The sequence below is a fragment of the Haliaeetus albicilla genome, chromosome 1 (assembly GCF_947461875.1).
Source record: "Haliaeetus albicilla chromosome 1, bHalAlb1.1, whole genome shotgun sequence".
Lineage (NCBI taxonomy): Eukaryota > Metazoa > Chordata > Aves > Accipitriformes > Accipitridae > Haliaeetus > Haliaeetus albicilla.
The window spans coordinates 18,541,146-18,565,789 of record NC_091483.1 but is presented as its reverse complement, the minus strand read 5'-3'; the positions used below and the strand labels follow the sequence as shown (position 1 = coordinate 18,565,789).

General features: G+C 34.8%; 1 protein-coding gene across 5 annotated transcripts in view; it reads left to right on the top strand.

Moving 5' to 3' along the window:
- The window catches only part of LRBA (LPS responsive beige-like anchor protein), a 434,158-nt gene that overhangs the window by 111,758 nt on the left and 297,756 nt on the right, over window positions 1–24,644 (top strand). For 4 of the 5 annotated variants that reach the window (XM_069780575.1, XM_069780564.1, XM_069780535.1 and 1 more), the window contains 3 exons: window positions 8,185–8,263; window positions 8,528–8,661; window positions 11,005–11,066. In XM_069780575.1, coding sequence (XP_069636676.1) covers window positions 8,185–8,263; window positions 8,528–8,661; window positions 11,005–11,066 — 275 coding nt within the window. The remainder of the gene's footprint in view (window positions 1–8,184; window positions 8,264–8,527; window positions 8,662–11,004; window positions 11,067–24,644) is intronic. The other variant, XM_069780554.1, reaches the window with a different exon arrangement.

The following is a 24,644-nucleotide window of genomic DNA, read 5'->3' as shown; positions in this document are numbered from 1 at the left end:
CAAATGTAAAAAATAGCCTGTTTATAATTAAAAAAAAATAAATACAAAAGTAGTGCTGTATTAAAAAAAAAAAGCTTTCCTAAATTTTTGGGGGGTTCTCCTTTTGCCTTCATCTAGCAGAACGAATGCAAATGTCTGAGCAGTATTTGTCATAATTTCAAGATTTGTCACAGTTTTTGTAAAGCAGGCATGCTATATTAACTTGTATTTAGTATAAATATGGTATATTCTAAAGACTACTTTTTGTTACAGATTTTTTGTTATGTAAAATACAAACTTATTTATAAATTGTAGGGTATTTGTCCAAGGATATATGTGTTAGTGCTAAGTAGGACTGAAAATTATATACAAGTGTTTCCAATAGCTTTAGCCTGAGGTCACATTCAGTGTTGATGCTGAACTAATTGCTTTAGACAGTTTTTTCAGTGGGGACAAAATTGAGTAGGTTGTTTATAAGCAAGTGGTCCTTTGAACCCTTAGTCTCTCTGGTCGTTCTGTATGAGATAAATGATGTTTAACCTTATATGCTGTGTCAAAGGCATGCTTTTGTACTTAGCCATGTTTAAGTCACAAGGCTGTGTAGGATTTCATAATTGTTTGTGCCCATGAAGTTTAACATCAAGACTTAGAACTGATTTGCATCTTAATCAAGGAAATCTCAATCTATGCCTGACTGTTGGTGTTTCTTTTCAATGTTTGAGTTTCTTACTTCCTGTTTTTATGAACTTACATGCAAATCGCAAAGGCTGAGGAGAAAAAAAAAAAGTAATCCATTGTCACGTCCTCTAGTACTCGTGTGTCTGGAAGGTATATGTGGCCATCTTCAACTGCCCATTGCATTTAATGGGAAAAGCAAAAAGGTTTTGTTCCAACCACGATAAAGGAAAGGCTATTGAAATCTAGTATGTTCTTATTCTTTGCAGAAGGGAGAATCCATTTTGTCACTGAAATTGCAGGAGGTAGCATTCTACTAGTCCAGGAATAATGTTTGGACTAGGAAAATTATCTGTCTTTTAAAATGTCACAGTTCTTTGGGGAAGATTGGCTCTGAGCAGCAAATGTGTTTTAAAAATAATAAAACCTTACCTGCACTGAAATTGTTTAAAGTAATTGCTAATTTGTTAATTTCTTATTGGTTTACCCAGGTTAGATGTGGGCTTAATTATTTCAATTTCTGAAGTCAGTATTCACTTGCTTTTAATAGAAACAAAACAGAGAAACGTTGATTTTCAGATTTAGTCAATCTTTTAAGAAAGTATAGAAGAAAAAATAAGTGCTTCTGTGCCTGTAGAATGTGTAAGAAATCCAGACAATAAACAATACTGATGTAGTTTGTAACTGTGTGACTTCCAGCATGTCTGGGAGTTTTGGCAAAAATTGGACATGTAATCTGAACTGATATGCATAAAAAGAAACTAATCAGGATTAAAAATAGTAGACATGTTTAGACTGGCAGCCTAATTAATTAAAAGAAAAAGTGAAGGGATGAATGAAATCATGCCTTAAACAGATTAAAATGTGAGACTGTTTCTTTTTTCCCTAGTAAAATAATGGCATGGAAACAAAAATTTTGCAGAGTTGGAGTGGTTTACACTTATGTTGCTCATGTAAATTGCACACATTTAAGCTTGAAATAAAGTCCTGTATAAGACCTTTAACTTTTGCATTTGAGGTACAAGTAGCAATAAGCGAGCTTCCTGTAAAACCAAACTATATATAATTTTCCTGAGTTCAAATCACATGTTCTTTCACTAATTCTTGTTTTCGTGCAGCAGAGAATCAATACATTGTTCTCATTTTTTTTCAGCTAACATTGATTGTAAGTCTGTTTACTTTTGTAATTAAGAAAAAAAATAATTAAATTGGTTTTGGGGCTTTTTCATATTTTATATGAAGGTTATTTATTAAACATTATTGTCACATTTAAAAATACATTTCAGCTGTTTTTTATAAAGTCAAAGAATTTTTTAAAGTGAGTTTTGTATGCATTTGTTTGATATGTTTTTAAAACTGATTAAGCGAACAGAACCTTAATATAATTATGTATAATGCTTTACTGTGGAGACTTGAGTTGATTTACTCCAAAACAGAGATGAATGGGAGATACAGACATTGAAATGGGATTAACCAGCAAGTGATAGTGTTTTAGTTGTAATGTGTATGTAAGCTTAATTTGGGAACTATATAGTATGTGAGTATCCTCCACCTGTAGATGTGATGTCAAAATTTCTTGGTCAAGGTAGGATCTGTGTTGAAATATTAGTCAGTCTATGTGGTTCCTGATGCCTCCGTTGCCATTTGTGAGTGCTCAGAACTCATCAATCTCCTTCCCAATATTTTTTCCTGAAGTTTGCATCGAGGTCTGTAGCTCAAGGTCTGTGAGTATCTCAGATATTTGACCCCTAAGATTGTCCTAAGCTCATATCAAGTGGATGTGACATGTCCTGGCCTACCAAATACAAAGTGTTGACAAGTTGGAAAGATAACCATCTAAGCTCACTCTGTTCCTCTGATACTTTGAAAGAGGGTGAAAACATGTTTGGCCTCAGACAGCCTGGCCTTTTCGCAGAAGTTTCTTCATCTTTACTCATTCAAGCGGCAGAGTATTTCACAGCACAAAAAGCCTTTCCTGAATACAAATGTGCCCCTTGTGGTCTAAACTTGCCTGTCAGTATGTTGGTGATGGCTGATATTTGGGTTGTTGGTCTGCTTGAATTGCTTCTCCAATTGTTGAAAGATCTTGAAAATTAATGGAGAAAATAAAGCCTCTTTGTGGCCCATGTAGGGCCAATCATTTGTCTTTTATGGAGGGCGGTAGTGAGCAAAGAGCATATTTACTAGTAATGACCTAAGGAGGAAGAATTTCTTGAGTTGTTTCTTACTTGGATTGGATGATAGTCTGAATGTGAGATTTGATGCAGAGATTTTACACATGCTGTGTCCAGGAAGGGCTATTGGAAAAGCAGGACTAATGTTTGGATAGGCAGGACTTGGCAGAGTTGTCTGAGGTATTGTGAACATGCTAGTGGGATGCTTGTATTTTTGTTTGTCACTTAGTTTTCCTTTTAAATGTTTCAATTACAGTTGTAATGTTCTGAAGTAATGTGAACTTTTTTGAACTGTTTTGCAGTTTGCACTCCCACTGTTTTCTTTGATGCTCTGAGTTTCTTTGTTTATGTACTTGAAGGATTTCATATGCGTTTTATTAGTGCTTCACTCTAAAGAGTGTAATTTTGAGGCTTTCACTATTCAATTTGCAAATGGTTGTTCAAATGCAGTGTTTATGAAGAGGGAGTAGGAAAAGTCTGTAGGAAGCAGGAGTGAATTGCATCATGTCCTTACTGACACTCTGAGTGTAGAAAATGCTAAGTTCCACTCAGTTTCTGTTGCCTGCCTCCTCCCCGTCTTACTTGGTTCTTTGAGTTTCATTTGTTTTGCCTCTGAGCCACACAGAGTTGCCAGCGGGATTTCTGCTTCTCCTGAGCAGAGACATGGGCTGTTCCCCAAAGTGTGAAGTCATAAACAAGGCCACATCAAAGGCTGAGGTGAAAAAGGAGGTGGATGCTTGGAAGAAACCTGGGAATTAGCAGTAACAAGAGATTAAAAAAGAGTTGTAATTCCTGAATTCTAATCCTACATATAGGAAAATGTAAATTTTCTCCCACAGTTGGCTTGTTTTGCCAAGAAGAATGGTATTCATTGATTTTTATACATAGGTGAAAATAACCTTGAAGTCTTGCAATAAAATAAGTTAGTGGGAGACAAGCTAAAGTAAGAAAAATGAATGTGAAGTGAGTTACCATAAGTGCAGAGGTGGTTCAAGAAATTCACTGGATTATAGTAACTTTTCAGAGAATTCCAACTTTACAGTGACAGTAGTTGAAGGCTATTTACCAAATCAGAATGACACTTTGAAAAATCTCAAATGCTAATGATATGCAATGGAAATGGTTTAATAATGTTTCAGTATAAAAACTGTTTTAAAGCAACTTCTCTTTAGAGAGTGCCCCATTGTTTCATGAAATCTGTTTTGGTTTAACCTGTAGATGTGTTTATGTAACAAATCCCTTACATTAGCTTGTAAAACCTTTCATTGTAGTCTTGCATTGTACACTTTCAGCCCCAGTAGTGTGGTTTTGAATGAGCCCATTATTTTACTATATATTCCTTTCATAAAGGGCATCAGTGTATATATGTATGGTAGTCTTGTACAAAATTAAGAGGTAGGCTATTTAATTTGACTCTCTGGGTTTTTTTTTTTAACCTCATCTCCATCCTCCCAGAGTAAAGTTTATCATGCACTGCTTGTGTATTGCCAAGTGTACTTTGTAAGTGTATATGCAAAAGCATAAGGATCTTGCACAAGGAGTTTCTTTAACAATATTTTATTGCTAGAGACATTATTTGTTTAGACCCTTGGGGACCTTGAATAAGCAATAAGGTTTCACTGTAAGGGTGCTAGACAGATGATCTATTTGCATTTTCTTTTATGTTCTTGCAAATGTCTGTAAAACTGTCAGTTTGAAGGAGCCAGTTTATCAGTGAAAGGATAAGGAAGAGATAAGTCAGTTTAGTTCCACATGTTTGAAGTAGCTACTGCACTTACCCACATGTGTGTTGTGGATGAAAATATGCTACTTAAGTATTTTGATTTTTTTACTAAAGGCAGAAAAAATAGTAGAATAAAAAGCCACTTCTGAGTTAAAGTCAAAAGTACTTCCACAAACCAAAATTTGAATGCAAAAATCACTGTTCTTAATCCTATCTAAAAAAACCCTGAAATTCTCAGCTGTGATAAATCTGAGATTCACCCCTTTTAGTGAAATATGAATGAGTTTGGAATGTGGATTTAGGTGATAAGCATGAAGAAATTCAGGCCATAAATATCCTTACATAATCTTCAAAAAGAATATGAGTTTATATAGGTGCCTGCCTTATGCTGTTGTCAAATTCAAATTATCAGTCCTTTTTCTGATATGTCTATATTTAAAAGTGAATTTTAACTTAAAACTTAATAGAGTTTTACATTTATACCTGATCTGGTATGCACAATTTGTTTTGATTTCTAAAAGAAAAAAAATCATGTCCTATCTGTGTTGTCAGTGATTTCCTTTATCTCCCACTCTAACCATTTTTACCAGTGCCATTGTGTGTAAAAACAGAAATCCAAACAATAAAACCAACCCATCCCACAAAATGAAACAAACAACAAAACCCTCAAGTTACCCTAGATTGAGTCTATCTCTTTATTAGCCTCGTGGTGGCTATTACAGCATTTCATTGTCCTTGCAGACATTTCCCTTGAATTTTTTTCTAATTTTTTCCTTCAGTTATTTTGCTTGTGGCCTAAATATTGCATTGAATTATTTTCATCTCATTTAATTGTAAAACTCATGCTACTGTGCTGTACTGTTAAGGTCTTATTTTTTACTGATGAAGTTGTCCTTGATTTTGCTATGTATTTAATGTGTTGGGATTTTAGCTGTTTATACTTTTGACTTTCTAACATACCCAATAATTAGTGGATTACTGGTCACAGATTTTGTGTGTAGTAAAAAGCATGCAAGCATTTATATAACAAGGCATTCTGCATGTGCAATCTGCATATTGAGAAGACTTTCTTATTTTGAAGGCTTTGGATGCCATTTCAGTTTCTGTTGAACTACCCAGATCAGTGTGCTGATTTCCCCTTATGGATGGTGTATGAGCTTAAGTCCATTACTGGGCCTGGGACTTAAGAATATTTTCAAGTCAGATGGACTTGTTTAATGAGAATAGGAATGTTGGGCTTTAGGGAGAAAGCTGGGAATTCTAGTGAAATTATTTAAATATAATGGTTATCATGAAAATGAAATAATTGCTTTAAAGTCTTAATCCAGTAGGCAACATATTGCACATACTTAAGTATGAATGTATGTGTGTAAGAAAAAAAAAAAGAATGACTGTAGCTATTAAGTATCTCACAAATAACTGGAGTCTTTGGAACCACTGAATCATGTGGCTTGTTGCCTTCTGTGGGCTTTGTTTTGTTTTTATGTACAGGATGCTCTAATCTAATTTTTGGCACATCATTTGACTGCTTTTCCTTTGGTAGAAATATACCATTTGGTGGTTTGACTATATAAAACTAGATCTTAAAGAAATGGAATTATATCCATGAAAATACTTACAGAATCTTGCCATTGCCATTGAAATTTTCAGAAATATATCTTTGATTTGCCTTTATTAGATAAATTATTTAGGAACCAATGCCCGGAAGATTTGGATTCCACCTTGCTTGCAGCTAACACTTTGTTCCTCACTTTCTTGTCATTCATTTTGTATGGCCAACTCAAAAGTTCTTTCTGACTCTGTCATCCTGTACAAAGTCAAAATAAGAGCTTCATGTTGAATTTATGAAAAGCATAAGCGAATCACATTCACAAAGATATCTTCTACCTATGAAGAAAGAAAAAGAAATCAGAGCAAAACTTTTCACCATTTTGATGTATTAGTTTAATTTATTAGTTTCTGTGCTGCCTTTGAAACAAGATTAGAGAAAAACATCTTCCCCAGATAGGAAAAAAACCCCAACAAACAAACCACCAAACAAAACAAAACTGCACAAAGTATCAACACTTCTCGGGGAAACCTCTGTATCCCAGTGTTTTGGAGCAGAAGTTTGAAATTTGACAGGAGAAATAAACTTGGTATCTCAGAGACCTGTCTTTGCCATCTTTTTACAAACCTATTCCACTTCAGTCAAGTAGAAAGAGTTTGAAAAGTTGCAGTTGACACGTTTTGGTAGACACTTTCAAGATCTTAGCAGCTTATTTCCAGACAGGTTGCATTTAACTGAGCTCACTCCAGTGTAGGTGGGATGACCAGGAATTTTTCTATAGTTACAGTTCTGAGAAGGGTCATGTCTTGCTAAGGTAGATGTGAGAACTGAAGTGATTAAACTGTTTTCTTGCATGCTTTTTTCCTTTTTTTTTTTTCCTTCCCCCCTTTTCCAGCAGCATAAGAATCTGAAACTGGCGAGGTGAGAGGAAAGAGAATAGGACAGGGTCTAAGGTTGGAAAGAGATAGGATTGCAGATGGACTAGAAGCAGTCATGCTCCTGGGAAATGCACAGAAATCTGTCTGCTAAGATTCATTCCTCTCTATAGTTTGGAATGCAATGCAAGATTTGTGAGTCACCATTCCTATCCTGGCAGCAAATATCTGTGAAATCTCTGGCTGTCTTGCTTACCCCCTCTTCATCATTGCTAGTACCGATCCATACTGCAGCATGGAGGTTGTATTTCTCTTTATATACTGAACAGCAGAATTTAGTATTTACAGATTCCTACTCTGCTGATGAGAGCCATGTAGTGTCAATTTGACATAACACAATTGCATTTTTTTTTTAAAGTGTAGGATGCATAAATGACCCAGTCTTCCCTATCAACCTTTGAATAATTGATGTGGCAAAGTTAATAACTCATAAATGAGGTTATACCACTGCCATCATGCTAATGATGCTGGCAGTGCAATGGAGAATTTTATCATAGCTGTCTTTGTCAGAGTCCTAGAGTTGCAAAAATTTAAGTCAGGCTGTTGAAAATACCCACTCATTTTGTATTCTGCTTCATTTTGACACAAATATGTTTTAAATTTAGACAAAAAATTAAGGTTTTCTGTGTAAGTCATTTGAAATTGGAGGATCACTTCCAGTAACTAAAAGTGATTAAAATACTTTAAAATGTTACCATTTGGCTATATATTAGTATATATTAATACACTACAGGAGTATTAAGGGTGTAAGACATTATTTGTATTCACTGCTTAAGGTTGTAAGTGTTCTTAAATTAGTTCAAAGAGAATCATGGCATACAAGGCCAGAAGGGATCACTGCAGTCTAGTCTGACTTCCTTCATGAAGCAAACTGCACGGCTTCCTTGTACTACTTTCTATTTGTGCTAAAGCAAAATTTAAAAAGCTTACCATGGCATACCTGGTAAATATGAATATAAGTAAATAGGAGTCTTATGGCAAAAAAAAGTTTGAGTTACAAAGAGGTGAAAGGGTTTACCTAGTCCTCACACACACTTGAAAACCATGGTTTCTCAGAGTTTGAACTTGAGGGTTTAGTTTCTGGTCCAGTTGTCTAACCTCTAGCATGTTTCCTTATATAATTCATTTATTTATTACTTTCTCTTGTAGGAAGGGGATCATCTAATTCAAGATTGCCATCTGTCCCTACAGTTTCTTCAGTGCCTGAGGATTCTGCTTCAAATATGAGGTAACTTCTTCAGTTGAACATCTGAACAGCTGTGCTGCGGCTCACAGCTTTGATATTACAGTTGGTATTCTGATTCCAAATCACTTAAGAATGTAGTTTTGCTGATGTTCAATACCTAATGAAGGTTTGGCAAAATATGTGTCAGATTATTGATTCCTTCTTATATATCTATATCACTTAAACATTGCCAAAAACTATACTTCTTTCTACAAGATTTCAGCAACTTCCTTCTTTTTTTGTTAATTACATGTATCTCTCTACTAGTATTACAGACAGGCTTGAACATGCTTTGGAAAAAGCTGCCCCACTTCTGAGAGAGATTTTTGTGGATTTTGCTCCCTTTCTTTCTCGGACTCTTTTGGGCAGCCATGGGCAGGAATTGCTGATAGAAGGTACAAGTAAGTTTCCATTTAAAAAAAAGGGTTATTTTAATGTGTGCTTTGTTTTACCTTGGAGACTCAAAATTTCTATATTTTTTTCTGCTGGCTCTGCCTTAGAAGCTTTCTTCCTGCCTTCCCACACAGTGCTGTCCACTGGATTTCACTGCCTCCTGTTCCTTCTGTCTTTAGTCCTCTGAGGTCATTGTCATTGCCTCCTCATCTTTGCCATCTCTGCTACCTCTTTGCCTCCATCTCATCTCATAGTTACCTATATCTTGTTATGTGGGGCCAACTGCTGTTGTCTCTTCGTTAGTTTTCCAACTCTTACAGGGAATTGTCCCATAGAAGCTGGTGTATGAAATGTGTTTTGTGAGCCTTAAAAAGAAAACTTGGTGTCAGGGTCAACACTTCAATACAAAGTAAAGTATAGCGTATACTATAGAAAGTTAAGTACAAAGACCTTGCATTTTTACTGTGATATTGTAACAGAAGGCTTCTTGGGAACTATATGCAGAGCATGTTATGGTGTATCTCTCTTGCATGTGAATCTGCTTCTGTCTTTTGGTTTCTAATTGGAAGGCAGTCATACAGGTAAAAGGAATACATTGTTAGTATTGAGAAGAATTCTCTGCTTCTTCTGAGAAGATGAAGATTCAGGTGCACAACAACAATCATGGCTCTTCCTGCTGTTGGCTTAAAATGGTTGAGCTTGAGATGATTGAGTTTTCTTTCTACTGGTGGGTTTCTCTCTGCTTAAAAATGAGGCTCAGTTCTGTAACGCTGACATTAATGTCCTCAATTTAAAAAAATCATGTCTATTGGAACACTGTGAATTTAGTAGTGAGCACCAGTTTTTCAATTTTCTCATAATTTGATTAGATCATATAAATGGCTTTGTCCACTGATTTTTAGAATGAAAATTGCAGGTTTTGTCCAGTTAAAGCAGTAAATTGAATTAGGGCCTGAGCTTGTTGCAGCTTCTAGTAATGAGCACTCCTATGTTAGAAGCTCATGGTTGCTTAACTTGAGCTGATCGCTTGGACTTGAGCTGTATTTGCACTAATAGATCTAATTGCTTCCTGGGGAATTAAAGTTCTTTTTTTAAAACATTTTTGAAACTACTTGTTTTGTGGATTAGGACAGGCATCCTGTATGTAGTGCTGAATATGATTAACATTGTCAGAAACACAAATAGAGTATCAAACAGTGACAAGTGTTTTACTGAAGACTGCTGATATCAAAACTGAGACTTCATTAAACTTCACTGACATTAAAGTTATTTAGTTTAGGAATTTAGCTTGCCTACCTTTTGGGGTAGGAAGAAGTGGCAGGAAGAAGTGTATGAATTGTCTTCTGTAACACTGAAAAAGATGGGATTCTACTTTTGATTATATGTGTGGGCATTGCTTTAGCTGATAAACATTTTCAGTAGAAGCTGCCTTGTGAACAAACTTATTTCATTCATTTAGTCAGAATAACAGGAAAGATATTTTTCTCAAAGCTTTATTTGCCAGGGAAGTAAATATCCTATTTAGTTACATTTTTTTTTCTTGTCTGAAGATAAAGAAAAGATAATCTGATTTCAAAGTATTTTGACTGCAGTATACATTATATACACAGATATGAGTATTTCATAGATTGGATGACCAAAAAAAGCAGGAAAATTATTGGGAATGTATGAACTGTCTAGACAAAAATAAACACATTAAACCAATTTTGGGGCCTAAAAACTAGTTATAGACAAACCCAAACCAAAATGCGAATACAAATAATAATAATAGTCAAATTAGTTTATAAACAATTGAGAATATATAATAGGTTACTGCTTGCACTTCTGCTAGGGTTTAGTGTGGGGTTAAGGGTCAAAGTACTAATAAGAGTGTTTGGGATGTCTGCTGCCATGAAACAAAATGGAAACTTGATTGATAGCTGGGGGCTGAAAGGAGAACGCGCAATGGAGAAAGCAAAGGTCATAAAGCCATTTCCCTTCTCTGCATATATAATGACCCAATCCTTCAAGAAATAGCAAAATGTAGATACAGTGGATTAATATAACATATGTTAACCGCACTTCTGATTGTTTTGACATACAAACATTTATGAAACTGTGAATAATGGGAGTAATGTATTACTATTAGCTGCATCTTTGGATGCGAGGCATGGAATTTATGATCTCCCTCTCACAAACATACTTTTATTTTGTGCTGATAAAGTACAAAATTGAACTGGAATTAGTATGAGAATTTCAGCTTTCTTTTGATTGTCAAAATGCTTCTAATCTGTTGCACTTCAAAATAGTTTGTGTTAACAGCTGATGCCATATAAGTATGCATTTATGTATACCTTTTTTTCCTTTTGTAGGTCTTGTGTGCATGAAATCTAGCAGTTCAGTTGTGGAGCTGGTGATGCTTCTTTGCTCTCAGGTGAGGTTTAAGTAACAATGTTGTCTGAAATTTCTGTCTTTGAGCACAAAGGAGATTACAGCTAAATTTTACTTTAAATTTAAGGTTATGTGTAATAGGTAAAAAGATTATGTGCAAGGCATTTTGATTAAAAAAAAAAATCATAGTATTTGTGTCTATTCAGTTGGACAGAGAAGATACTAAGGGTTTTATGTTACCTTACTATTGAGCATTTACATAACCTTGATGCTGGTGTGCCTAAGTAATTCTATGCTGTCATTTTTGTAAGTTAAAATAGGATCAATAAAATATTAAAGGTTATAGAAACAGATTGATTTCTGCATCTTGGCATGCTGAATCCTCAGGGATGAATAGAATTTTTCCTTTTGTGTAGAGGTTATGAAATGAGTGATAAATACTTTTAAAACCCTGTCATTCTTAATTGATTTGACAAGTACTAAGAATTTGAAAAAAAATTAAGAAAGCAACCCTGGTTGTCAGCAGTTTGGGGCGTTCTACATTTCTAAAGGCAAAGTTTTAGATATTTAAGAACCTGAGAACTGCCTGTTCCTGTGGTTAGAAAAGACTCAGAGCCTAAGGAACTTTTTGAATATTGTATATGCTGTATTAATTGGATTTTCTTTTGGGGTTTCTTGCTTTCTTTTTTGCAATTAAATGGAAGACTGTTTTTATTGAGCCTTTCTTTTGGTGCCTTAAAAATGATACCTTTCTGGTAGTAAATTCCCCTACTTAAAACTTTAAAATAGCCTTTTTTAATGGGAATGGTATTGGTCTAGAGGTCAAGGGTTCTGACCCATTTCAAAACCTTTGACCTTCATTTACAACCCTTATGGTTTGCTTGCCTGACGAATAAGGATAATGCAAAATTAATGTTTCTTCACATCGATTTATTCGTTTTAGTGCCTATATTGCCAAATTTATTTAGAGTGTGCTGATAGACATTTCATGAATACAAATGAAAGAATCATAGAAGGTGTGAAAGATCGATAGTCTGCATTGTCAATAAAGTGCAATAAGAACAATTACTTCTGGAGATTACACCTAATAGATTTTACAATGAACTAGTGAAGAGTAGTTATGTTTTCTAGTGAGCTTATTATTAATGAATGTATCTAGAACTTTGCTCATCTAGTTTTCCGTCTTCCTCAGGAAATATAATATATTTTTACCCTGAAAGAAATGTAATATTCCTTATGGAACTTTTGGAATTCAGAGATGGTTATTTTGCATATGGCAATACTGGAAGTGGACATTGTTCATGACTTCTAGAATAAGAATTTGCTGCTGATTTAAATTAGAAAAGAATCCTTGCTACCAAGAAATCCATATACAATTTTTACTGTTCATTTGTTAATGTGTTAGAATAGAACTAATCTGAGTATTAAATATGTGCCTGACAGCTTAGTATTACCATTTTAAAAATTAGTGTTTGGTATCCATGCTGCTTGTATCAATAATTAGTGGTTGACCTTTTCTTCTTTTTTGGTAGGGTAATCTAATCCTTTTTAAAATCATGTTGTGCTCTGTACTGTATGTCACTTGTTTGGTTTTGGGAAGTGGAAAGGATAAGGAATAAATGACGTGCTCTAATGCATCTATTTGTCATATGTGTCACAATGCCACTTAATGCTAATCTAATCAAATTGAGGATATCGTGATTGCTTAGCAGTGCTAGTTGCAGAGACTGAGGCTGTTCTTTGTGAAATAGTAGAAATAAACCAATAAAGTCACAAAGACCTCAAAGTCTTTTTAAAGTTACGTGGCAGCTGTAATTTTTGGCAGAATATGAAAAATGATGTGAGAAATGAATCTAAAATTAGCTCCAGATGTATACAGATTGTTCTGGGGTGATAATTACATTTTTCACTTTGAATTTTCCTAATTCAAAGAGGTCAGCATGGCAATCACAGAAGTGATTTATTTTGTTAAGAAGTGAACTGTCTTTTGCTACATGAAAGCTTGAGAGATATGAAATTGAATTTCAAGCCGACATTTTACAGATACTGGGAGGAGATGGGGTTGAGCTTGATTGATTTTTTTTTTTCTTTTTTTTTTTTCCTTTTTTTTTTCTTTGGCCCAAGATAGGGTGGGAAGTGAAGTGATATCCTTTTGCTAAAATTTTAATTAATTTTTAAGAGGAGATGGAGAGGATGAAGTGCCAAAGATCAAAAGATCAGGTCAAAAACTAGTTTTTAATCACATAAATAATGTGGCATAGTTACAAAGTAAGTATCTGCAAATTTGATTTAAAACTTCACAAATTTGTCAGCCATCATTTTATGAAATTGAAAGATTGCTCTGATTAATATCTTTGGCGTTTTTTATGCCAACCTCTTTCTGAAAATTTGTTTTAGACATTGTATATGTGATGTATGCACTTATTTTTCTGAAATATCTGAAATTTTTCCAATGTTTATTTAGACTTGTGGCTGGAATATGTTTTTGCTTTCTCAGAAGTGCAGAATGGAATAATAATATCTCACAAGTGATTTTTTCATAAAATTGTGATAATAAAGGTCTTTCCCAGTGATTTAAAAAAAAGTCATTAAAAAAATGAAAAGATACTATTCTGTGAGACTATTTATGACACCCAGTTAATTTCTTCTCTTGTTTAAAGTTCATATATTTAGGCATATGGAAAAAGACCATTGCTTTTGTGTTTTAGTTTTGTGTTTATATGTTGATATATTGTTTCATGTTTAACACAAAGTAACAAGAGAAACAGGTGGTTTGAGATACAGACAAAAGGCTTTTTCTAAGACAAACACAATTGTGTTTTTTGATAGACATGCTACATTTTGAGACGTGTCTCTGTATACTTACATTTATATAAATCTATCAAAACATAAAGAAAACCTTCATTTAATATTACTGTGAAGTGTTCCTGCTTATTTGACATTAATATCATTTTTGAAAGAATCGACGTTGCATTCAAGGCCACTTTATAAAAGCGTTGTGTTGCTCATCCTAATTCAGTCTGACACACATTCCAATAACACTACCTCCCTTCTAGGGTTTAAAACTAAATTTATGGCTGAGCATTGTGAAGTGCATCATTTAAAAATGGTTTCAACCCAAAACATCTAATAAATAAATAATGTGTATGGCTACTCAGTAGCAGACTTTCCAGACTAGAAATCATTCCATCGGATACTCAACAGTCCACTATCGGAGAGGGCTGTCAGATAAATCTTATAGTAGCTGCATTCATGTCCTGTAAATCACATGTTATTGTCTGAGCCTTCTGCCAGGTCATCTATTCTTTTCCCATTTATCAGAAATGCATACAGTACAGTGAACCTAGAAGCACCATCTAGTCTGGCCTGGCATCCTGTCAGGGTAATTAAACCAGCCAAAAAAGAGAAGTCCTGTGTCTGTTATCCCTTTTAAATGAGTGACGTCAGGATGTTGAAGGTGCTTGTATGCTATTCTGAGGCAAGGCTCCTGCATGGGGAAACTGGGATATCACCCCTGAATAAAGAATATTCGTCTAAAAGGACTCTCACTCTATGCCTAAAATGCAAAGAAGCATGTATGAATTGAGTGCATGTTTATCCACAAAGCAAATATGCTACTGTGCTTTCTTCCATTTGTCAGATGTTTTCTTGAAATATGTGACTAAGTAAGAAAAACTGTGATCTTCCCTACTCTCAAGATATCAAAAACACTTACCCGTTGCTCACATACATTTGTCCTATTATTTTAGCTCCAAGGTGAAAAGGTACAAAAATAGGTGAAATAGGCTCCATAATTTTTCTTGATGCCTTTGAATTTACAGAATTTGCAGCACTTGAAAAATGCTTCTTTCTGTAGTAAATCAACTGAATTGTCACTGGAATATGTGAAGAGAACTAATTAGGTGGTTCTTGTCAGATCCATCGTTGACTTAAGAGCTTTTTTTCTACTGAATCTAAATTTTCTAGACCATAAAATAAACTTACATTAACTGACTCAAATACTGTTCAGCTCTTCTTGTATAATTTTCTAAAATTGGTGGAATGCCACCCAACCTTTTTAAAAGTTTGCAATGAAACCTTAATCAATACTGCAGCAACTTCTATGACTCCTCCACCACCACTACCCACACATACACCCTGCTTGCTGGTTCAAGGTATAAAAGCTTCTTGGTCCTCCTTCCTCTGCTCCCTGTTGTTTCAAAGGGGTTAAGGGCACATTCTTGATAGCTGATGGCGTATATAAAACCAAGACCAATGTTTTAATACATTTAATCTCTAGGTATTTTATCTTCTAGAAATATTAATATGATATATTGCAATATAACTACATAGCTGTAGCTATTAGATTTATATTGGACCTTGATAAAGTATATCTTTCATGGAGAGATGGAAGAGGGAAGCATAAACTCTGATACTCCAGATTTTTTTAGTGTGCAGTGATAGCATCTGCTCATAGGCCCAATGAAATATTATTACAGTTGAATATGTGATGCGCTGTACTGTTAGTTTTTGGAGTTACATTTTGGAGAGAAAACATGATTCAAGGCACTGCATGTGCATCTTAAATATACAGCAGAGGCTGATTAGTAATATTAAAGCAGAAAAGATTACACTGTGAAAGGTGATCTTACTGCCTGTGTAGGCAAACTTATAGGTCTTCAGCTCTTTTTTTTTTTTTTTTTTTATTTGTCTAACTCAACTCACCAAACCAATTATCACTGGTTATATGCTGAAATGTTTGCAAAAGGTTTTTCTTTAGCATAATCTTTCTTTCATATGCTACTAAATCACTTTGCTAACAGATTCTGTTGCTTGTAAAGAAGTCAATATTCATCTTTTGCATGGGCAGTATCTTAGTTGCATCATACCTCTTAACTGATAAGGAATCTTAATTATTTAAACAATATCAACATGTGCCATGCAGTTGTGCACCCATACAAACAATGTGATAGTGCATTTCCCCTAAGGAAGAGTAATAGGATAGTAGTGAAGATTTTGATTTTTCAGCAGATTTTTTGTACACAGACACCCCCCCTCCTCCACCCCAGTACTTAAATGTTTGTAAAAATGCAATAGGATCTTCAGGCTTTCCTGGGTATCCTGTGCTCAGAAAAAAGCTTTGTATCAACGATCCAAATTCATTACCTCAGGAGTGGATTTCTGCAGTGTATTCTAAAATGTGGTAAGCCTTTGAATTACTTGGAGATTTTAGTTGATGTAGAAGATTGCTGGTTTTCAGTGTTTGTTACTTGCAGAGAGAACACATTATACTGATGCTCTGTGATCTGCAGTGGTTTCTAATTTACTTTTAAGTGCAATTTGATGTGATGGATAACTATAGTGATCGCTATGATGTTTTAATTGAATTTGGTATAGGTTATCTAAAGAGCTATGTCACTGTGATACCATGGCAGCTGAACTGAAAAGAAGCACGAAAACTCTAACAATATCCTGGTTTAGATGTGAAGAGAATAAATGCTGTTTGAATACTTATTACATGCCCCAAGCGTTACATGATGACATTTTAATCAAGTTAATATTTTTCCATCTAATCACTATGTGTTCTAACAGCTGAAAATAAGTTTGAAGAGGTTCTAATAATCCTTTAGATCTGTGATCTAGAATATGTGTATGTTTTGGTACAGAGGGTAGATTTTGTAGGGATTTCATAAGCTGCTAAATGACTTTCTGTCAGTTTTAATGCATGTTCTAATTTCCTTTTAAAAGCCATTTAGAAGATATCAGGAATTGGAATTTTTTCTTTTTATGCAGTGTGAACTTCTGCCAATAGGATCTTTGTTTTTACCAAAGATGAATGTAGCTGTATTTGAGTAAGAAAACCCACTTCAGTAATAGATTGCTTTCATGATAGATGGTTAGAAACATAACGTTATTAGGCAAATGAAAATGATTTAGATCTTAACAAATAAAAATAGAAAAAAGGGCTTCCCAAAGTCTAAATTGTGAAGTTCAGGGAAAGATGTTGCATGAATCGTGCCCATAGGTGTTTGCTTTGTATTGCTAACTTTCTTTGCAGTGTTATAAAGTATTCAATGCTTCTAGTTTAGTATGAAAGCACTGTATTGAGATGCACAGACATATACTTCACCTGCAGGTGTGGCAGAGACTTTATAGTGTACTTTTTTTGCATACGCTCTTTTGAACAATTTGAAGATTGGAAGAATATCTGCTAGCCTAGCTTTCTGTAGAGATGAGGTGGCTGTGGAAGGAAGTAAAAGTATCCAAGATCATCTTACTCTGCTGTGGATTATTTAGATTCTGAAGCTGTCTCAGGTCTGCTTCATACCAAGTGGAGCTAGACATATTAATAAAACTGTGTAAATCTTAACATTTGAAAACATGGGATTGCCAAGCATTCTATTAATTGTTATGCAGGCAGTAGCAGGAACATTCCTAGTGCAGTTTTGTAACAAATATTGCACGACCCTTGTAACCGGTATACAAAATGGAAGATTCTTATCTTATTCTTCTTTAAGATGCTATTGGATGGAAAGTAGTTGGGAGACGTCTATTGAGCTTTATGTACAGTACTACTTCAGGATATTTTCAGTGAAGTGATTTTGTATTACAAACTATTTCCTCTTCAAAAACTCTTGTTATTCTCCCCCCCCCCCCCGCAATGTATATTTTCATCTACAATGACTTAGTTTTGCAGGATGGAAACTGTGGTCAAAGCTAGAGAGAGGGAAAGGTAGATCCCACAGTAGCTAGAGGCCATGCTATCAGAGTGCTCTCCTGGGATAGAAGGGGCTTAAGTTTCAATTAATGTTTCAGGTAATTGTTATTATTATCTTACTATTTGTTGTTGTTGTTGTTGTTGTTATTATTATTAAGTAGAATAATCTGTCAGAGGAAAAAATGTCAACATATCCTCCCAAAGTAGCTAGTAGTCCAGAAGCCTAAGGGCATTTACCAGGCATGTGGAAGAGTCCAGTTTTGAAAGAAATTAAGTTCTTCCAACCTGTAAAAGCAAAATTGTGATTCATCTATGTTGTCCTCAATTGCTGTTTCCTTCTTTGGTTGTGATATATGAAGACATTAGTTCTTTTCTGTAAGATCTTGGGGATAAAGTTTAGGGCTTCTGCATTCTCCTGCATTGCAAGGCACTCGATGTCAACACAGTGAGCTGTTTAGCTAGTGGTCAGTAGGATTAACTCTGGAGAAATTGAATGAAAGGCCTGGAAGGTGTGGGAGGTCACCGGCTGTGGAATCCAGACTCCTTAAACTCAGTCCTTTGGTGCTCGAATTTTAGATATTATCTTGTCTGTAAGTTTCCTTCTAACAAAACAGAAGGTTAAATTATCAAATCTGTTGTCTAGATCACTTGGATTCTCCGTTACACTTGATATATCTGGGTTTTTCTTATGCATAGTGTAGCTTCTTTCCTTCCAAAGTGGGATTTTTTCCTCCGTCTCTGAGGATCTCACTTTGGGTGCTGAAAACGTATATTGACAACTTTCATGGTTGGTATATGTCATTGGGTAGAGTACTTGGAGTAATTACAAATGGATTACTTGTGCTATGGACATTTTGCTGCTTGCTTCATTGAACTGTGTTTTGCATTCTTAGTGTTTGAAACTGGAGATCAGTTTGGTAGATAACTGTCTGAAGTGCAATTCTGATAAGATTGAAATAAATCAAAACACCTGGGAAAACCTTTCCTTTGAACTGGAGTATGTTGAAATTACATTTTAAATTAGCTGCATATATATAATTTTTTTTTTTTTACTTAAGCAGTATGTATTTTGTCCCTCCAGAGCTATGTTATTGTAGTATATTTTCTGTGAAGCTCCAGGATAACGTAAAATTTCTGTTGGAACTTCACTCCTACTTTGATTTCCTGTTGCTTTCTAAATTGTTTGAAAGTTTAATTGCCTATAATTGCCTGCAATATTTAACCTGTTGAATTCCATGGAATTGCTTGGAGAGCACTCTAACATGTTTAAGTAGGAGTTTCTTTCAAACTCGTATTATTCTTCATAATAATAACTACGGTTCACCCTTCTCAGATCCTGCTCTAGTTTGCTACACTTAAAATATGTTTGAACTCTGACTTTTCTCTTAGGTGTAGTTGTTGGCTTCAGGAATAATGTGCTTTGTTTACTTTTAGTATGGCCTACAGATAGGGAGTTTAAAACATCTATGTCCGTCACTGGCTAAATTAAAAAAAAAAAAAATTCTGATGGAATGTTGTTTTTTGCGTGAGTCTATGAAGTGGATATATGTTGACAGAGTGCTTAGTAGTAGAAATCGAAGAAGTTTAAGTTATAAACTTTGCTTTTGCCTTAAGTGTGGAAATAGGTTGGGAATGATTTGTCAATACTGCATGAATAGTAAGTGACCTTTTCTTGACTTAATGATGTAATAAGCACTTTATAGTTATATCCTGACAGGTAGTGGTCACAGTAGTTAAAATGTGTGAGCTAGTACTTTGGCTTTATCTCCTTATATCTTTACATAATTCTTAGTCTAGGAGGATATTTGACAGGTTTGCTCACTCCCCAGTTTGGAGATGAAATGTATGGTGTGGGGTTTTAAGATGAGCAAGAACTATGATGTGTTACATTTAGTATGAGAAAAACAGAAGAATATCTGATATGTTATAATTTTATTAAACAGGGTTGATGTTTCTGTGTATTAGATATAAATAATCATCAAAGTGATAGAAATGGCTATCTAACTAAAACTTGTTTTACCTAGGCCTACTTTTGACCCACTGGAAAACACCCTCTGCAATTTGCAGCCGCTGTATTTTGAAGTGTTCAACAAAAGCAGGCTATATCAGCTGCAGCTGCAAACTGAGAAAAGTAGTGTGAAAGAACCAGTGTTTTTTAATTTCTACTGCACAGCTGTTTACTGGAAAGTAATTGTGAGGTTTGTGGTTTTGAACAAAAAGTAAAAAAATACATTTATATGTGAAGAAATTGGGATGGGTGCTGTACATTAGACACTAAAGTTGTGTAGAGAGGTACAAGTGGATAGGTGTAGTAAAGTCATGATATTCTGGTGTGGACTGATGTGAAGCATTGTTTCTTGGGACAATACACTTGGAGAAGTCAACATGACTTGCAGACTTTGGATAGAGGAATGGATAAAAGATAGGGTTAAAAAACACAAAACCCTTCCTAGAAATAGTTTGCCACACTGGTATGGAGAGAGATGAACTTTCCTAATGTCATCTTACTAAAATATAATTGGTTTTCCTCCCTGATTTTTTTTTTTAAAGTACAATCTTTAGTGGTTGTTCTATAGGCTTTTCAGATATTACAGGCTCTAACTAAGAAAAATTCTCCTATGAAATGAAAATTACTTGAACTTGATCAGGAATTCAGCACATGGTGTTGGTGTGTGTTTAATGGAAAACATGTCCACTACAGCTAAAAATATTAGCCTTGAAAATTGTGTTGCTGAGAATTTGTATGATTAATGTATACATTTTTATGTTTAGGGAAGAGAGTGGATTGTCTAATGTAAGTGAATCTTGGGGGTGTGGTAGGGGAACAGGACAGATTCATTTCCATGAATGTACACTGCTGCAGATGTTCAAAACTAAGGGAACATAATTTAGCTACAGAAGCAAGACTTTTCTGAAGAAAAAAGGCATCCTGTTGCTTCACCAGCACACTAGGACTTAAAAAAACACCACCATTTAAGGTGAGTTTTGTGCAGTGAGAGCACACCCTGTGGCTTGGCAGTCTAGTCAGAAGGATGATACCATGCTGACTTTATAACTAGATCTTTGAACAATATTCTCATGGGTGGTAAATGCAAAACAAAGTAATATCAACTGGCACTTAATTCTGTGAACTCCCTGCTGATGGGGCTCTGCACTGAAATGGAACTCTTCCTGACAGGAAGTCAGCCGCGAAGTGTGGAGACCTCTGAAAATAAAGTGTGCTTTAATTTGACACCCTGCTGTTTTACAGCTAGTCTGTTTAATTTGAGACTATGGAAAGAGGTTTAGTGGAGGGGAGGGGTACGAGATTATGGAAAGTTCAGTGAGCAATGCTTGTCATTGACTTTATACTAATTACGAATATGTGAACATTTTTGTTCATGTTAATAAACCAAATAATGTGCCTCTGTTTCCAAGCAAAAATACTTAAGAAACTCATAATTTGGGGAGCAGAGCTGTTTACTCAAAGTTCTGGCAAGAGATGCTTTGCATAGTGATGCTGTTCAGTTTATTGTTTAACCTTTAGTCTTATTTTTACTCATCTGTGCCTTTTTATGTATCTTTGCAACTGGGAGAACATCTGTCTCATCGAAGATGTTGACGATACACTAATCTTTCAATAAATATTTTAAGATAACTTGTTTAAGTGAAAAAAAATCATAATTCAGATTATGCAGCAATCAATATGATATTGAGATGCATGTCTGTTAGGTGTTAGATCCTAGTTCTGATTCAAATTAGATTCAGAAGAATCAGCTGGATTTTCCAGTACCCTCTGCATATTTACGAAAACATTTATTTCTATTTCTACTTAAAACAGAAATGGTTATATTCTTCTTTTTGGAAAATTTGCTTGGTGAGTGCATGGGAGGATTTGCAGTGAAAGGAGCAGAAAATTATTATTTATCTTGTTTATTGTAGCAACATTTAGGGACAGATGAGAATAGAACCCTGTGTTTCTGGGTGTGTCGTGTAACTGGAATAATGGATACACAGAATATTTTAGTCTAAATGAAGACAACAGATGCAGGATGAAGAAGGAAATATAGTATGCAAGTGGACTGTAATGGAAGAGACGCATGTTAGTTTTGCTTTTTTTGTTTGTTTGTTTTAAATTTGATTTGATTTAGCTTCCTTTTCTCTAATTTTTTTCTTCAAAAAGCTGCATTAGGACACGATTACCCAAGGGAATGATAAGGGACAGGTTTGGACATCCTGTCTTTTGAGTGAAGAGGTGGGATTGTTTTATATAGTTTGGTTTCATTCCCTCAAAGGTACGATGATAGCAGGAATCTTGTTCATTGTTCGCATGCATTCATTATGAGGGTTTAAATTGAAACTAAACTTCATTTGGGGCAAAGGGTAATATAAAGGGGCTTTTACTTCCCAAATAGTATTCACTGTGTATATTGTTCAGTTTTTTATTAGTGAAATTTATTTAGTTAAAGCTTATCAGACATTGAGCAGGAAGGTTGCTGCTATTTGGTGAGGATGATGAATGCTGCTATTGGTAGGATCAGTCCATCACTACTAGTGCAACTGTGCAGCAGTGAGTATGCAGTGATTTTCTTATAATTATTAGTCTAACTTGGAAGGCAATTTTTCCCATGCAGTGGTTTTACAAAAGCTCAGATTAAAATCACAGTTAAACAAAAAAGCACTGAAATCAAGAAGCAGTTGCTTTATACTCCTGCTATTCCTCGATTTGTTTTCCTTTCTCAATAAAAATATTGCTGGCACTGCAACTTGATTATTTGGATCTCTTCTCTTTGTTCGTCTTACGCGTCCTTTTTCCTCACTTCTGTTTTTCTGATTCATCTCCTTTGACTTATAGTTTCTTGCTTCCCATTGCTGCATATTTACAGAACTGCTTGGTACTTTGATTTCTCAATTAATGTTTAAGATTTCTGTTCCTGTTCTTCCTGAAGCTGCTGTTTTTCATCTCAACATTGAAAATGGCCGATGGTTAAAGAACCTGAAGAGGAAACTGCGGTGGAAAAGGTTTGCTGCTAGATGAACTCAAACCTGACCCCTAATTTCGTTTCATGAGGCGTCATGGCAACAGCCCGCTAGTGGGAGAGAGAAAGAGAGAGGCTGCCGAGGCAAATTGCTTCCTCCATCAGAAACTGTGGACCTGAAGTCAGTGATCCACTCATTCAGTTTTTCCCCATTCTACAGTTTGTTGCTGTATTGGGACCGTAGAGGAACTGGAGTTTAACATAGACTTATCTGTTTCATCTTAATGTGACATTGGTTCTAGGGGCAAAATTTTATTCGCCAAGTCATGAGTTAGATCACTATAAAAGGCATGTAATAAATGATTTTCATATACGTGTTTATACTTTTTTGAAACTAGGTACAAAAATGAAGTCTATGAGTTTTGATGGTACGCAGATTTAATGCTGTGATAGTTATTACTGATAGCATTTTATTTATGCAGACAGTGATATTTTCATAATATATGAATTTTCTGATTGCAGACACTGATATTTTCATAATTTTATATGAACTTTTGGATTGAGTGATTTTATTACTAAAATCCTGTTTTAAGAATATTTGGTATCATCATAAGTTATGACAACTGCAACCTGTATTGAGATTTTCTGGCTGTATGTAATTGTTAAAGATTGTATGTGCTGTAACATTTTATGTAGTGTATCTTTCATAGTATCTTTTAGGATAGAATTGCGTAGTTTGTGGAGAAGACAACAGTTGTCGCTTTGAGAGTAATCTCATAGCATAAAAGGCATTGTCTGACAAGCTGACAGTTTTTTATTTAGTATTTTACTGAACAACGTAGTACTTAAGTATGCAAACTGCTCCAGCTCTATGTGTATAATTTACTTTCAAAATCTATAAAAAGTTATTTTGACTTGAACTCAAACTTTTAAGTATTGAAATTAAACTCTCATTATAAGGTAGTTGTAGGCATTTACCACTAACAACATAATACCAGTTTATAGGAAGCTCTGTTTACATGGAATATTCCAAATGGTTAAACAGCAGGGGATTCTTCTGCTTTTAGTTAAAAAACTGCTGTTTCTGTATGGCTTATTTACTACTTCTTTAATTCTTAATGTAGTGTGTTGTGGAATTGAGCATGCAAAAGTCAGCAGAGAGTTCTGTTTTCTGTGTCTAAGGTTATTACTTGCTGTACAATAATAAAGGCACTATTTTATTGGGTTAGTTGTAATTAACTTCAGCACTAGGCATTGATATAAATCATTCCTAATCTGTTTTCTTTACATTTTCATTCTTTTAAACTGGTTTAACATAGCTTCTTTCTGTCGTCCTTTTACATAAGGACTAGGGTTGTAATTGCTTTTTTGAATTAGGCTGTCGGAAGCTAATGTGCATGTTGATCCAAGAATTGATTAAGGAACACTAATGAATTTCATATAGCACTTTTAAAAGATTTGTAATAAATACTCTATGGCAGTGATCTGTTATACCATTAGAATTCAAGACAGTATTGTCATGCTGTGCAGCTGGAAAAATGTTTCAGTATAAGAAACTTTGATTCTGTTTCATAGTTAAAATAGTAAACAATTTTGTGGTTATGAATAAGAAAATAGTGTTCCAACTCTTCCCAAGAGTATATTTTATGAAAATAGCTATGGCTGTTATAATTTTGGTGTCTGTGTTTCATCAGAGGAAAAATACTGAAACACTTTTGGTTTTCATTTTTTTGTGCTCAGTCTTGGTGTTTGATACCAACTGGGCCATGTGCCTTTTTGACTGATTTATCAATACACTAGAGTACTGTGGCATTTTCAGTTGTTCATTAACAGCGTAGGTTTGAAACAAGAATGTTATGTATTCTTTTCAGTCAGTTTTGCAACACTGAACAAGTTTGTTTCTTGAATTTCTTGTCTTTTTTGGTGTAGATAGTCACACGCGCACAATCTCAGCCCACCTTTATAG